This window comes from Rana temporaria, chromosome 5 (assembly GCF_905171775.1).
Source record: "Rana temporaria chromosome 5, aRanTem1.1, whole genome shotgun sequence".
Lineage (NCBI taxonomy): Eukaryota > Metazoa > Chordata > Amphibia > Anura > Ranidae > Rana > Rana temporaria.
Window position 1 is genome coordinate 69537286 of NC_053493.1, and position 17018 is coordinate 69554303.

Below are 17018 nucleotides of genomic sequence, written 5' to 3' on the forward strand. Positions count from 1 at the left end.
GCTAGACTACGAAAAATTCTCACACATGTGGTATCCCCATACTCAGGAGAAGCAGCAGAATGTATTTTGGGGTGTAATTCCACATATACCTATGACATGTGTGAACAATATATCATTTAGTGACAACTTTGTGTAAATAGTTAAATACATTTTTTAATTTTCCCAAAACTTGTGGCAAAATATAAAATATTCCATGGACTCAACATGCCACTCAACAAATAGCTTGCGGTGTCTACTTTATAAAATGGGGTCATTTGGGAGGGGGGGGGGGTTGAAATGTCCTGGCATTTTAGGCCAAAATTTAGAAGCTTATACAACACATGACCCACTCTTCTAACCACTTGAAGACCAAGCCCTTTCTGACACTACATGAAAAAATTGTTATTTCTTTTTGCTAGAAAGTTACCTTGATTCCGCAAACATTATATATATTTTTTGTCTATTGATGGGTCTCCTCATGTTCCCAGTCCATGGCGTGGAGGCAGTGAGGAGATAATGTGCTGTAACCTTTAGCAAACAATCAGTGAGCAGAAATGCTGTGCACAAACCTCTTGCAACCAATCATTGAGCGGTAAGGATATGCAGTAACCTCTAGGAACCAATCAGTGAGCAGTATTGATGTACAGTAATTTCTAGCAACCAATCAAAAACTAGAAGTCATGTGCTGTAACCAATAGAAAATAAACAGTGAGCCATAATATGTGCTGTAACCTCTAGCAGCCAGTCAGTGAGCGGTAACGATACATTGTAACCTCTGGCAACCAATCGCAACCTCTGCCTGACCTGATTCAGTAAACTGATTTTGAGCCTAGCTGCTATTTATTGTATGTCTCAAAGCATGAGGAGAGCGAAATTGCATGGAAGATTGGGCCCAAGAAAATGTTTGCCCAGGGTCCATTCAATATTAAAGATGGCCCTGAATAGAGGGAAGCAATGAATGATGGATTCCATGCAGTGTTTTTGTATCCAGAAAAAGGTGCTAGAACTTTCACATCAGTATGATTCAGATGTCCTTTTTGTTTTGGGAGCTGGTGAACAGTTGCAAATAGAAACTCTTGAACCTTTGCCTTTATAGAACAAAGGCTATGACCACTTGAGAGAAGAGCTGCATCAAAGCAGTGTGAAGGTTCCGCAGTCTTTGCTGGGACGTTGGCATGTTTGACAACATGGGTGTGTCAGAGACCAAAATTCCAGTTTGAAGTTTGGATACAATGTTTTGGACTTAAACAAACAATATGAAATGTCCTGGAACCAGATGGCCGCAAAGGCCAAGAGATGTCCCTCTACTGTGAAAAGTGGGTGTGCCCCCTGATTGAGAGGAGGAAATGTTCTCGGATTGTGAGGATTTGGGGTTGCCACAATGTACTGCCTCCTGAGACTTATTATGGAACTGGTTTCCAGGCTTTGTGTTGGACTGACATCACAGAGCCAGTCCAGGCTTTGAAAAAAGGTCCCGAAAGAAGCCTGGACTGGCACCTGGCTCAGTCTCTCAATGATCTGCTGAGAGACTGAGCTAGCCCTTCCCACCCCCTCCACAGCCCAGTGCTCCAGTGAGTGGTGGAGGAACAAAGCAGAGAGCCGAAGCCTGACACTCCCAGCTCTCTGCCCAGAGCAGAAGGGGAGAACTAAGCAGTGGTGTTTGATCGCTCACTTCTTACTGCAGAGCCGGCAGGGGACAGGTGCAGCATCGGATCGATGCTGCATCCCCCTAGGTGAGTATAATGGGGTTTTTTTTAAAGCACATAATTCTCTTTTAATGCTGTCTATGAAAAGGTCATGCAAGACAACAGGGAGCCCAGGCAAACGTCCAGAGGATAATGAAGCTGGTGAATACTCAAAGGAGATGGCAGGAATGCAATGAGGTCTGCAGGCTCAATGAAAAATGAATTTCGTATGCGCACTGAGAACCATGGGAGACTCACGCAGAAGCAGTTGGGCCAAAGAGTCCATGCAGACACAGTATAGTGTCACAATCAAAGCACTGTAAGTTAACTCCTTAGAGGAAGAACTGGAGTAATGTAAGACATATCAGGCTCCCCACACAAATGGTCCAAAGCCCAAGCTCACTGTAGCTAAGGGTTGGTTCCAACACAGGCACACTGGCGATAGAGGGGCTGAATTTGTGACAGGGATAGGGTTCCGCAAGATGAATACACTCCAACCTTGAACCTACAAAGCATTCTGTAGCTGACATACACATTGCACACAGTTATCTAGGCAAGCTCCTTCAGCAGGGCCCATTACAGGTCGGCTCAACTTTTTCTTCTCTGTGGGGTCCAGTTTGTGTGGCAATGTTTAAGAACAGCTGATCCAGAGAGCTGCAAAATGAGACATGTGTTATCATATTGATAAAACATAAAGTAAAGGTTTTCCTTCTCTCAAAGAAAGGAGGAAATACATTCTTCTAGGACACCAGCAAAAATCTGAGGCATGATGGGAGTGGGAGGGGTGAATCCTGAAGGCAGCATTATAACCCAATCTACCTAAAATACTTCACCCTGTGCCCTTTCAAGTACTATTTTGAAAAAAATTATACTTTTTCAAGGTACTACCTAGGCACAATTACCAATTATAAATTACCCCTCTAAGATAGTAAATGTTCTTTGGAGTTACACTCTGGTACAGCACCAATTTGCAATAACAATGTTTTTTTTTTTTCTTAAGTGAATGTACTTAGCAATAGGATTGTAAGGGTGAGAGGATGGAAAACATTAGAACATCATTTGCTGTTACAGGTTTCACCTGGTTAACCTTTCTCAACAATAAACAGGATAAAATCTGATGTTGCCATGGCAAAAAGGAGTTAGAACTTTCGGCTTTTCTCTGAATTCAGGTAACACTTTCAGTTCCATATTTAGTAATTTTTTTACCATGCCACAGTGTTAATGCACATTTCAAGAAGTGTTGTTTCTTTTAACAGTATCAGGACCTCATAGGAACTATAGGATAGCCACTAAACTCAAATTAGTGGTGTTAGTGAGGCTAGAGAAGGAAGGTCCTCCTCATTAGAACAATTATTTTCTCTTAGCGCATGTGAGGAGGGTATAAATTTCTTTGATGCCACTACAAGGAATGAACACAATTTGTAAAATTCTTTCTGATTTTAATTCAGTGCTCCGATCAACGTTGAAGGCTAAAAAAAATCCATATTTTGCCTTCAGTTCTACTTTAACATATACCAGGAAAGGTGTATTATAAAGGCAAGGATGTATTCTCCCAAGCATCACTAAATTAAAAATGTTATTGTAATATTTAAATATACTGCATATACCTCTGTGTTGTACAGGGTAGACTGGAATTGCACAGAGCTAATTGTATAATAGTAGATTACATATTTTTTAGACTCTTGTATATGTACTGTGTATATACTTAGGTAAATATAGTAGAAGTCAATAGAAGGCTAGCATGGTGTCAGAAAATTCTTAATAATTGCTGTTGGTTGTGGTTACCTTGGCACTTGTGATAATTTTTATTTATTTTTTGAAGAAGAGACCGCTAAAAGTAACCTATGCAGGCCTGATTTATTTTAACGAAAGTCAGTATATTAAGGCCCGATTCACACAGGGCGTACTATACCGTATGCCAATGCAGGGCTTTGCTTATTCGCATGGAGATTCATAGGTGTTCCGTGCATCCCACATGCAGGCAGTCCCATTGGTGTCAATTAGGAGACAGCAATTGCACAGACACAGCCACTGTGTCCCAATATTACATTTGTGTGAGTGCTTGCAGGTGTGTGTCCCCTTAGGCAGACAGGGCGAGTTCAATGACACGCGCCCACACCCATAAATTGCTTGCCCAGTTTGCCATTCCACTAATTTATGGGGTTATTGATCGAAGTGTATGTAAACCAAAACAACAACGTTTTCTTATTCGCATCCTTTTGGTTTGTTAACTATGCTATGCAGCCCTGGTTCACACCTGTCGATTTGTCATGCAATTTGACAGTTCAAAATCCCATGACAAGTTGCGCCCCATTGTCGGCAATTGAGCCGTTCAAATCGTTGCAACTCAAGTTGCAGTGAGTTTAAAAAAGTCTCCTGCACTACTTTTTTTTGCGATTTCATTACAATTTGCATCGACGTCTGTTAAATGAAGTCGCAAGCCGTAGTGAAATTGGAGGTCCAAATCGCACTGATATGTGGCTTTGAAATTGTGCTGAGGTTGTGTGATTTCAAAGTTGCACTGGTGTGAACCAAGATTGAAAACAGAACATAATATAACTGGATACTAACATTTTATAGGTAAAGTTGATCCTGGGAATATTTGATTGCCTCTCGGATCAGGAGAGAATTTTTTTCCCCTGCTGGAGCCAATTGGATCATGCTTTGCTGTTTTTTTTGCCTTCTTCTGGATCAACTTTAGGTATAGGATTTATTCATTTATTTCCTTTTATTGGTTGAAATAGATGGACTTGTGTCTTTTTTCAACCAGACTAATTATGTAACTATTGAAAGCATTTGTTTAATCTATTCGATAAGTGCAAACAATACATAATGATCCTAGCACACTTCCTGTCCTAGGGTGACCCCGCTTCTCCTCTGTAGATACAGTATGGTGAGTGAGCGCTGTAATGCTAGGAAAAGAAGTGTGTTACAGGCTGGATCACCAAGTAGTAATAAATAGGAAAAAAGCTGGAAAAAAAAAGATAACAAATGCACCCCCCACATGCAAGGATCTGTAAACTAGAATATTTGAAAATGTTGTTTCATAGTTTAAAATTTTACACAGAACTACAGGAAACTTGAACATTGTCATTGCAGTGGGGCTGTTGGCAGGTGTAGTTCTTTTTTACCCAGCAGGTGTACCTTGCCTCTCTGGGATGGAGTGGAGACCTAAGGGGAAGATGTCCCCCCTGCAGCCTTTATAGCTGTTACAATTGTCCAATTAGATGCTGCACTTCCAGTGACCTTTGGTGGTCGCTTTGGTTGAGGGCAGTGCAAATAAATAGCAGTTTCCCAATGGGTTTGGCACGCATTTTGAGAATGGATAGTGTAGGGAGAGGAACCCTTCTGGCAGGAACAGAGTACTAGAGCCAGGGAAAGGTTCCAGGACAAGTAAGGTCAGAGTAGGAGGACACCGGTGGGTGCTGTAGGCAGCACTGATCTCCTGTACTGCTGCTGCCACTCACTCCAGGCCACTTGAACTGACATTGTGTCCATCCCCTGCCAGCTCATTGCCACTCCAGTTGATGCTGCCATGGTAAGCACCACTCAGTCAGTACTGTGCCCACTGTGCCACTACACAACTGCACTAGTCACAACCAGCCAGTCAGCTTTACTTCTCTGCCACTCCTGTGTCATTGGGATCTCATAGCATTCAGTTGGCACCCACTCTGGACCTACCGGTTACTGCATGTTACTGAGCCTGTTGTTGAGTAATACTGAGCCTGTTACTAAATGCTACTGAACCCACCACCAGAAAGGGATACTGCATCTGTGTTAGACAAAGCTGCTTATGCCTATTGTACATTGTAAGCAGATAATGAGTGCTCCCTTGCAGGGCTGTCATCAGCAAGAATTGAAGTCACAGTTTGCAGAATCAACAAAATGCAGTATACCTTGATCGTTATTTAAGATTTTTACAATAATAAAGTTTCAGGACCTTCAAATTCAGAGGTAGGAAGGTGGAGGGTGGCTATAAAAGAATACTTTAATGCCAGTTTGAGTTGTATTATTGTCTAATGACCTTCTAAAAGTACACAATGCATACATCTGTGAACGCCAACATATATAATCCTGCATGCTGTTTTTGTATAGAAAAATCTGGAAAACTGTGAATAGAGCAGATCTAAAAAGGTCTGCTTATTTCTACTGAATAACAGCCATTTATTGTTCTGTCTCTGAACACAGACAGCAGATGGGCAGAAGGTGAGAATTCCCTGAGAGGTGAATAGGTTTACTCACACTTTGTTATTTTTAGCATGGCCACATCCATTATTAAAACGCATGGTTCTGGTAAGCAGGTTACAACTTTGACATAGTTTGTGAATTACAGAATTGCAACTCATTCTGATAAAATGCAGCCATACACAAAACACCCACATCTTTCCTGGGAGCTGACTTACATCAAACTCGTTAGTAATAATGTATACGTGGTCTGGACTCATGGCCACACAGTGTCTCAGCCTAATTTAATGTCGTTATTTTTTAATTATGCAAAAATAATTCAATATCAATTTGCTTATTTTGAATGAATAATAGATGTTTCTTCTTTTGTGTATAAAACCCAGACAGGTAAAATGCAGATGTACAGTGCCTTGCAAAAGTATTCACCCCCCTTGGCATTTTTTGTGTTTTGTTAACTGACAACCTGGAATTAACATGGATTGTTTAAGGATTTGCATCATTTAATTTACAGAACATGCCCACAACTTCGAAGATGTTTTTATTTTATTGTGAAGCAAACAACAAATAGGACAAAATAACAGAAAAATTCAATGTGTATTACACATGTATCTGCTCCCTCCTCACCCCCTCCAAATGTGCCAAATGTGACACCGGAGGGGGTGAGGATTCCAAAAAGCAGAAGTAAAAGTTTTGGTGGTCATAATGCCTCTTTTTTTTTCTGATGCAGTTTTTTTAAACCCAGAGGTCTTCTCTTCACCACAACCCTGTGATTGGACAGTGAAAAGGGAAACAGCACCCCCTGCCCCAAAGCACCCACCCCCCCATGTTGAGGGCATGTGGCCTGGTATGGTACAGGAGGGGGGGACACTTGCTCGTCCCCCCTTTTTCCTGACCTGCTGGGCTGCATGCTCAGATAAGGGACTGGTATAAATCTTGGGGGGGACCCTACGCTATTTTTTTTAAATCATTGTGTGGGGGTTCCCCTTAAAATCCATACTCGACCAAAGGGCCACACCGTTTTTTTAGTTTTTTTTGGGTGGGGTTCCCCCTCAAGATCCTCAGAGCACAAGTCGCATGCCACAGGTCAGATCAGTTAAGATGATGATCTGACTTGGATGCGACTTACATTTAACTCAATGGGCTGAAATCAGATCAAAGTAGAGCAGGGAGTATTTTCAAAGTCAGACCGTTAAGACGGCTCTCATAGCAAACCATTGATTTTGACATGGCATGCGATTCGTGCTCTGGAAGTCGGAGCACATGTCAGATCAGTGTGAACCGGCCCTTAGTATGGAGATCACTAAGGACTTTTTAAATGGAACCTCATCATATTTCTTTATGGACATTGGGACTGTTTTCACGTTTCTGTTTGTGCCACATTGCACTTTGCAATAAGCAATCCATGGTGTTTGATATGAATATAATTTTCACCCTTGAAACCAGTGGATTTCAGCACTTTTCACTATATATATATATATATATATATATATATATATATATATATGTATATATATATATATATATATATATATATATATATATATATATATATATATATATATATATATATATATATATATATATATACATATAATGTGTATGAATTACATTATTTAGTTATTTATACCTTTACGCATATCTAGACAGTGCAGCATTTTCTTCCTTTGAATGTCCAACAAGGGCTTGAACATGTCTCCAATACGCATCACATGACCAGGCTATTCACACACTGCTTGGCTTTTCTGTCATTTTTATGCCTTTTATTGCGCTAGGTTGTGCTTCCCTTGTTTTTTAAATTGCACTCAACTATTACATCTCAGAAAGAAAAAAGAAAAAAGCTTGCACGTGCTCAGATATTTAATTTGGAGATATGCCTTATTGGCAAATCGCTTCAAGCTTTTACCAGTATAATTTTGAGTGACAGACACAGGCAGATTCAATCATAGTAGGGAGATTCCGGAGACTCAGTAAATAATCATAATTCACTTTATTAAAGCCAGACCAGCACAGGATTCTAGTTGGTTGCTAAGGGTACTGTTCTCTGCTGCTTGCTTCATGAATTACTTCCTAAAGGGGGCTGTTTTGTGTACTGTCACCCATGAAAGCCAAAATAATCTGCAAAAGTAGTTGGGACTAAAGGACACAGAAAAAAGGGAAGAAATTAATTGAAATATTCCCCTACTCTGCCAATTAACATAATTTATTCTAAGAATACACTTACTAAAATGAAGGCCCACATAGAGATAGGGAAATGCTGCTCACCCCACATAATATACAAAAAAGAAATTGAATTCTCCTAGCGGTTTTAATGCAGCAAAGAATAGGTCAGACAAAATGAAATACTTAAAAAAAAATCATAATTTTATTTTTACAAAAATGAAAACCAGCATATAGCTTAACCGCCCCTGGACCGCCTTCCGCACATTTACTGAAATTACACACCTGTAGGTCATTTCTTGCAGTAGCTCTGGGGGGTGTGCGCCACCACTGGAGGTGCGATGGCGCATTGCTTTGCCAGAGGGGGAGTAACATTTGGTTACTGTACAGTTCAAGAGTTGTCGAAAATGAACTTGTATCACTGTCCATCAGTCAGGTGCCATAGGAGGGGTGCTGCGATACTTATAGTGTATGTTGAGTAGCAAACAATGCTACATTAGCTTTCCCATGCTATACAGACCTGAAGCCTAAGGGTGCCCCCTCCCCTCTTGCCAAAGCGGCGCACACGCTCAATATTCTCCTTACTCCATGCTCTTACTGTGCTGGGGAACCTCCAATATCCCACCTCCTTCACTAAAAGTCCTCAACATACAGTATATGCATGTTATACATGACTGTGAAATTATTCGCTCCCCCTTGATTGGGATCCCACCTGGGGCCACTTTAAAACTACATGTGCCACATACTGTTGACCTTTCTAGATCCTATGCAGCACTCCCTCTCACATGGCATGGCAAAAGATTTACAGCCATGCCAAAATGGCTGGATAAGTCTCATGTGATTTCAGTGCCAGTATATGGCAGTGGCCTCCCCAAGATGACCTGCCGAAGTCTGGTGCAGAGGACAATTCGATCCTCTACTGGGCTTCCTTACTGCACAGAGCATAGCAGCACAACACAGGGAGGCAGGCAACAGTGAGTGACCAGAACCTGTCCTCCCTAACAGTAACATTCTACTAGGGTGACAACACTGCTTCTTCATAATTACAGCAATGTAACTGTACTATCCTAAAGCTTTCAAAACATTGGTTCAGTTTTTTTGTTCATCCAGGGGGCTGAACAAAAAAAACAGAACTGATTTCCCCATCCACACATTTGGGGTGGATGGGGGCATCTTCCACGCTGTGCTATTGTATTCCGGTGGTCCCTGCTGAACATGTGCACACTGAAATATTTTGTTTTGGAATTTCGGTGGCGTCCAAAAAATAAATTGATTTAGTTACTTAGTTACTTAGTCTAATCTGTCCTTGAAGGCTTATGGTGTCTGTCGAATGTTCTAAGAAGATGCCACAATTGTACATTTCCGGTCGAATGCTCCGCCCACAAGCTATAGTAGAATTCGAATGTTGTATGACTAGTAATAATAATATGTATTAATTATTATTACTAGTCAAGCAACATTAGAATTCTATGGGCTATAGATCGCTATTGTCACAGTCATGTCAAATCTCCTATCTATATATCGAACTGTTGACGAAACAAAACGAAAATAAAGCATTTTTTATGTCTGATTTTATGTCTGTCTGATTAGCGCATTCGTTATCGTTGTTGTTAAAACGAACGCGAAAATCCCAGAAATTCGGACGAAAATGCATTCGGGACGAAAACGAATGTGCATGTCTACTGCCGAACCAGCCAAATTTCCATCCATCTATGGCACTTTAAAGTATAACTAAAGGCAAAACTTTTTTTAAGTTTTGGATAGAGTGGAGAGGAATTAGAAAGCTTGTCAGAACCCCTGTTAAGGAGATTCGCCCTTTCTATTAGACCTGTTCTTTGTGATCATTGAAAGTGAAAGTAAAATAAAATCACCAATTGTGGGTTGTCTCCAGAAAAGTAATAGAGGGGACATCTTCCAATTGGAACACTAGTTCTGGTGACCTGGGGGTCCCCCAAGAATTCCCTTAATTTGCCAGGATTTCCTCTCACTTCCAGATTGGCTATAGGACAGGAAGTGAAAGCAAATCTCCCCAATAGGACACAGATGGCAAAAAAAAAAAAAAAAATCTCACTTGCTCTATCCAAAATGATAAAAAAAAGTTTTGCCTACTGGTACTTTAAACATGAAGTATGTTATTGGCAGAATGACTAGATAAAAATAAAGAAATAAAGCCTTTAGGCTCCATGCACACCAGGCTTAAAATACACCAGTGCCCTTGGCAGAAAATAACACTCTATAGAACATTTTTGTACAGGGGATTAGGAGAGCTTAGGAACTTCTATGAGAGTCAAGGAGCTTTCGGCTCAAACACACAAAACAGAATGGTTTTTTTTTCTGTATCTAAACGTTGAGCTTAAAATATTCTTCTAATGCCGCGTACACACGATCAGTAAATCCGATGAGAACGGTCTGATGGACCGTTTTCATCAGACCAAACCGATCGTGTGTGGGCCCCATCGGTTATTTATCCATCTGTTAAAAAATGTGAAACTTGTTTTAAAATTAACCGATGGATACCTAACCGATAGAAAAAAAAACGTTTGTTTGTAGGCATGTCCATCGGTTAAAAATCTACGCATGCTCAGACTAAATTAGGGGACGGGAGCGCTCGTTCTGGTAAAACTAGCGTTCGTTATGGAGATAGCACATTCATCACGCTGTAACAGACAGAATATCGTCTTTTACTAACACAAAATCAGCTAAAGCAGCCCCAAGGGTGGCGCCATTGGATTTGAACTTCCCCTTTATAGTGCCGTCGTACGTGGTTTACGTGACCGCGTTCTGGTACGATGGTGTGTAGGCACGACTGACCATCAGTCAGCTTCATCATTTAACTGATGGAAAAATCCATCAGACCATTCTCATCGGATTGACCGATCATGTGTACAGGGCATAAGTGTTCTAATGTGCATTGACACATAGGATAACGTTGAGCTGCTTCTACAGGCAAAGTGCTAAACTCCTGTAGAAGAAGCGTTTTTTAAGCCAGCGTGCACAGACACTAAAAAAACAAAAAAACAACAAATGCAGTCTTGACGAGGACTGGCAAGCTGCAATACATTACATTTTTAATCCTGCGTTTATATTCAATTTAGGAATTATGAACTGTTTATTGAATAAAGCTCCTTCTATCCACTTCATGCATATTCTAATACATTACATTTTTATAAATACGAAGAAAGGTAAAAATGATTAAAAACATTTAAAGGATGAAATGAACAAAACTTTCCTAGCATTAAAATAAGGAAAAAATAAGCATTTACATGCTTTCAAGCTTGATTTGTAAATGCTTTTTTTATTTAATTCTCAATCATTCAAGTCCTCCCCCTCCCAAGACCGATCCTGCCCACTCAGCCATTAGAATATGTAATGCATTAGAATATGAAATCCTTTGCTGCCTGTAAGGATTTTGTCTTATTGCTGAAGCTCCTGTAATGCTTCAAGTTGAGTTACTAAGTGCAATGAGTGCTCTGAATCAACAGCTCTGGAGTTCAGCAAGGGAAGTTGTGATTTTCATGGACTGACTCTGTTTAGCCGGTCATAATTTGTAGCTGCAAAGGTGCTGGGTATGGGATTTGTTTTGGAAAAAAAAAACACTTTTTATTTTAAATCAATTTTTTCTTTTTATATTTCATTCAACTTTTTTTTACGCTGTGGACAATAAGAACGGTTTTTACTTTGATCTTTGAATCGGTAGGAAGAATCAACAGTGCATGTCAGAGTAATGAAATGTTATTTATAAGGAAGTCGGGACCACATGCTGCTGGATCTAATGTATTGCCATGACCACCCAGGAATCTTTGTAACCTGAATTACTCTATACCATGAAGACCGTATTCTCTGTGCTGCTTTTAACTTTTCCTCTCCTGCTCATCGTGAGTATCTGGATTATGTACATCTCTTGTGAATGTTTCCTAAAATAAATTGTTCACGGATTGCTAATACCTGATGTTTTCACCGACAGTGTAGTCATTTGAAGATTTAATTTGCTAGTGAATGTTATCCTGTTGTCTGCTTTGTAAATTTGTCTAACTACTTTCAACTTGGAGATAATGTAAGTAGGACAAGTCATTGTGGTGCAATGACTGTGTTGCTACTTTAATGTGATAGATGTTGAAACACAAGGGGTTATTTACGAAAGTCAAATCCACTTTGCACTACAAGTGCAAACTACAAGTGCAAAGGGCACTTGAAATTGCACTGAAAGTGCACTTGGAAGTGCAGTCGCTGTAAATCTGAGGGGTAGATCTGAAAATGAGGGGAAACTCTGCTGATTTTATTATCCAATCATGTGCAAGCTAAAATGTTTTTTATTCTCATTGCATGTCCCCCTCGGATCCACAGCGACTGCACTTCCAAGTGCACTTTCAGTGAAATTTAAAGTGCACTTTGCACTTGAAGTTTGCAATTGTAGTGCAAAGTGGATTTTCCTTTAGTAAATAACCCCCATAGAGGTGCAAACTTTGAGGATAAATGTGTATCCCAAACACTTGACATGTGCATTTTATACACATTACCCCAATTATAGTAATGATTATTGCATAATATCATCAATGAAGAATCATAATCATATTCTGTCATACAAATCCACCAAAAAGTTATGCAAATCTATGTATATCGGACAGTGTCAATGAATATTTTATGCAACATTTTGAATATCTGTGTCTGTCAATCTATACATTATCAATATCTATCTATCTATCTATCTATCTATCTATCTATCTATCTATCTATCTATCTATCTATCTATCTATCTATCTATCTATCTATCTATCTATCTATCTCTGGCTCATTCTTTGTTATTTTTTTTTTTAATTAATTGGTATTGTTATTGTTATTATTATTATTATAACTATGTGAATGTTCGTATGCAAGCAAGCAAGCTATACAACATTATTTCTATATACAAAAAGACATTATCAATAAGACCAACCTTTAGTTTATTGAATTAAGTCCGGAGTGTTTACTTTTGATTGTATCTATTCAAGCCTACATGGAGAGGGCGCTGTTGCACTTCCATGAATGAAATCCTCACTACACAACGATGTTATCATGGTACCAGCTTTACTATTAACTCCAAGAAGTAATTTCAGTATATATAGATCTATCTATCTATCCATCTATCCATCCATCCATCCATCTATCTATCTATCTATCTATCTATCTATCTATCTATCTATCTATCTATCTATCTATCTATCTATCTATCTATCTATCTATCTATCTATCTATCTATCTATCTATCTATCTATCCACTTATATATATATATATATATATATATATATATAGCTAGATATATATGATAGATAGATTTTTTTTACTTTTTACATAAATTATCTGTCAATCTTGTGTTACAGTATGATATATATATCAATATAGTAGATTTGACAATATGTTTAATAGCCTTTAAATTGTAATGCATTTACCTATATAACTATATTAAAAAGTAAAAAATAAATACTCGAATAATATAAAAATTTGTTAGATGCTTAGCAAAGTTTGGAAAGTATTGGTGAATAAATCATTGGAAGAAATGATTATTGAAAACACATGCATTTATACAGTATATAGAACAGATTTGAGATCTGGGTTGACCAATATATATGAAAATTATTGAAAACCACTAAACATTAAAACAAAAACAAAAAATGGTAGTACCTTGATCTGGCCTCACAATACAGGATTACTAATCCTTTTTAATAAAACATTTTTAGCGGTCTTGAACGTTTTTTCATATATTTTTGCTCTTCATAGAAATATTGAAGCTGATATTTTAACCCATTATGTGCACCTTTATTAGCCAACCTCTATTATATATATATATATATATATATATATATATATATATATATATATATATATATATATATATATATATACATATATATATATATATATATATATACATATATATATATATATATATATATATATATATATATATATATATATATATATATATATATATATATATATATATATATGTACCCAATATTCCTGGCAAGCTTCCTAGCATTTAGGAATGGAATAGTGTGTCAGTTCACGTTGTGACTTTCTGCCTGTTGGTGGTCACATAACTGGGTCCGAAGTTCAGGCAAATTAAATTAAGATCTTTTGGTCAGTTTTGAAAAACTTAATCCCACACCTTTATCATGAGGGCATGTGTCTTCATCAATGAAATGTAGATTTTCATTCCAAAGCTTGTTATTACATTTAGGGGAAGATCTAATAATTTGATGTACACAGAAACTGGTGCAGCTGTGCATAGTAACCAATCAACTTCTAACTTCAACATGTTCAAATAAGATTTGACAATCTGTGCACAGCTGCACCCGATTTTGCACGCTCCAGTTTTAGTAAATTACCCCCAAAGTGTCAATATCTGCCAAACACGGCAGGCAGAAATACTTTTTCCTTGCCACTAGGCAGGCAATTCTTTTAACAGTCAAAGTTTTTTATTTTGGTAACAGACAATAACACACACATGAAAATGACAGTACAAAGATCACAAGGCTTACTCAGAATGCATAAGTTCATACATAGATGTCATAAACAAAGGACTACATTGGTGGGGAATCAGTTCAGCAGCATCTACAATGGGACAGACAACACAGACAAAAACCCGTCACCCGGGGGGAATCGCCAGCCGGCGTCCCCCGGCCGCCGCCCCCGCCCCGTCACCCCCCCGCCCCCCCCCCCGGAGGGGGGGGGGACGAGGGGGGGAAGGGGAGGGGGAGGCACCGCACGCTGAGGCGGGCGGGGAGGGGGGGCAGGGGACGGGGAACCCCGGCCACCCACAGCCCCTCAGCATTCAGGACACAGCAGGGGGGGAATCAACCAAGTCGCCAGGGGACTCAATCCAATTCGACCAGATCTTGTCAAATTTAGCTGGGCAGTTTCTGCTCTCGTACGTCAGCCTATATAGTGGGAGCACTCTGTTGATCGTGGCCAGCCAGGAGGACACAGTGGGAAGATCAGAGCCCCGCCATCGAAGTAGGATCTCCCTTCTAGCATAAAACAGAGCAAAGGTGATGCTCAGTTTGGTATACCTGTCTCCCTCAATCTCACCCAAGTAGCTTAGGAGGAACAGTTTTGGGTCCATGACTAGTTCTATCCCACAACGATCCGAGAGGACCCCTGCCACTTCTCTCCAGTACTGATCCAGCTTAGGGCAGGACCAGACCATATGGATGAAGGAGCCCGTGTCTCCCAGGCACCTGGTGCACTCCGGGGACCTTGAGGGGTAAATCCTAGCCAACTTCTGCGGGGTGTAGTATGCCCTGTGGAGAAATTTAAGTTGAATGAACCTGTCTCTAGAGGCAATCATAGACGGGAGAAAGGAGGAGACACATTCCTCCCAGATCTCTTCGTCCAGATCCGGGATGTCGGCAGTCCATTTGGTCAGTGTCCCCGTCGTGTTCGTGTCGTATGCCACCGTAAATCTCAAATAGAGGGATGAGAGGGGCTTCCCCATGACCCCCGAGATCAGAAGACGCTCTATCGAATCTGACTCGAGCGTCACCGAGTCCGGAAATTGGGCCGTCAATGCATGCCGCAGCTGAGTGTATCTAAAGCCAAATGAGGAAGGGACTTTATAGGTCCGACACAAGTCCTGAAAGGGCATCACCACACCATCCGGCATCACATGCCGGAGGGTGAGGATCCCCCGTCGGGCCCAGACCACCGGGTCCGGGACCGTGTTCAGGTGGGGAAGGAGTGGGTTGCCCCAAAGCGGGGTATGTGGGGAGGCAGTATTTGGTTTCAGCATTCGAGCCCTGGACGACGCCCACACCCTAACCACCGTCGCCATGGGCCTCGTGACAGAGGGATGAGCCCTGCACCCCCGAAACACCAGGTTGGACAGGGCAGCATAGGATCCCAAAACCGCCGCCTCTAGGTTGACCGCCGGATTTTGTCGCGGCTGGGAAAACCACCACCTGACCGTCACTAGCACCGCCGCCCAGTAGTAGGCCAAGAAGTTTGGGAGGGCCAGTCCACCCCCCGAGAGGGGAAGATAAAGAGTATGTCTAGCAACCCGAGGAGGGCTACCAGCCCAGACGAACGCCATCACTATACTGTCGAGCCGTCGAAAAAAGGACTTTGGGATAGTAACAGGGGTCTGACGAAAAAAATAAAGCAATTTGGGGAGTATTACCATCTTAATGAGGTTCCCTCGACCCACCGGTGAGAGGGGAAGGTTACGCCATGTCGCACACCGTTTGGTCAGTTGGTCCAATATTGGGAGAACATTCTTGTCTAGGTAAGACCCCGACTCGAGTCCCACCCTCACCCCCAGATAGGTGAATTCATCCACCCACCGGAGAGGAGTGTGGGAGTCCGCCCGGGACAGTGACTGGTGGAGCGGGAGCAGGACCGATTTGTCCCAATTGATACACACGCCCGAAAACCGGCCGAACACCTCAAAATGTGACAACGTTTTCTGTAGGGAGGCGGAAGCGTCCGCCAGGTACAACAGGGCGTCGTCAGCATAGAGGGACAGTTTCTCCTCTAGGTTACCCACCCTGATCCCCCGAACCTCCGGGTCGCGCCGAATGTGCGCGGCCAGAGGCTCCAAGGCCAAGGCAAACAACGCCGGTGATAACGGACACCCCTGTCTGGTCCCCCGCTCCAGGGGGAAGGAGGCAGACAGGGACCCGTTGGTACGAATACGTGCCCTAGGGTGAGCATACAACATTTGTATCCAGGACATGAAGCGGGGACCGAACCCGAAGCGGGTCAAAACTGCCCAGAGGTAGCCCCACTCGACCGAGTCGAAGGCCTTCTCGGCGTCGAGCGAGGCCACCACCCCGGGGTCGCCAGGGCCAGCCAGTGCCAGGTGAGTATGCAATCGACGAAGGTTAATATCAGTACCGCGGCCTGGCATGAAGCCCGTCTGGTCAGGGTGGACCAGGGCTGTAATTACAGTGTTAAGCCTGTTGGCCAGGATTTTCGCAAAAATTTTTGCATCGACGTTGAGGAGGGATATCGGGCGATACGAAGAACACAGGGTT

At 41.3% G+C, this 17018-nt stretch overlaps 1 protein-coding gene across 1 annotated transcript in view; it reads left to right on the top strand.

Annotated features, from left to right (window-relative positions):
- The first annotated feature begins 11374 nt into the window (after positions 1-11374).
- The window catches only part of VIPR2 (vasoactive intestinal peptide receptor 2), a 141017-nt gene continuing 135373 nt past the window's right edge, over positions 11375-17018 (top strand). The window contains exon 1 of the mRNA XM_040352690.1: positions 11375-11881. Coding sequence (XP_040208624.1) covers positions 11831-11881 — 51 coding nt within the window. The 5' untranslated portion in view covers positions 11375-11830. The remainder of the gene's footprint in view (positions 11882-17018) is intronic.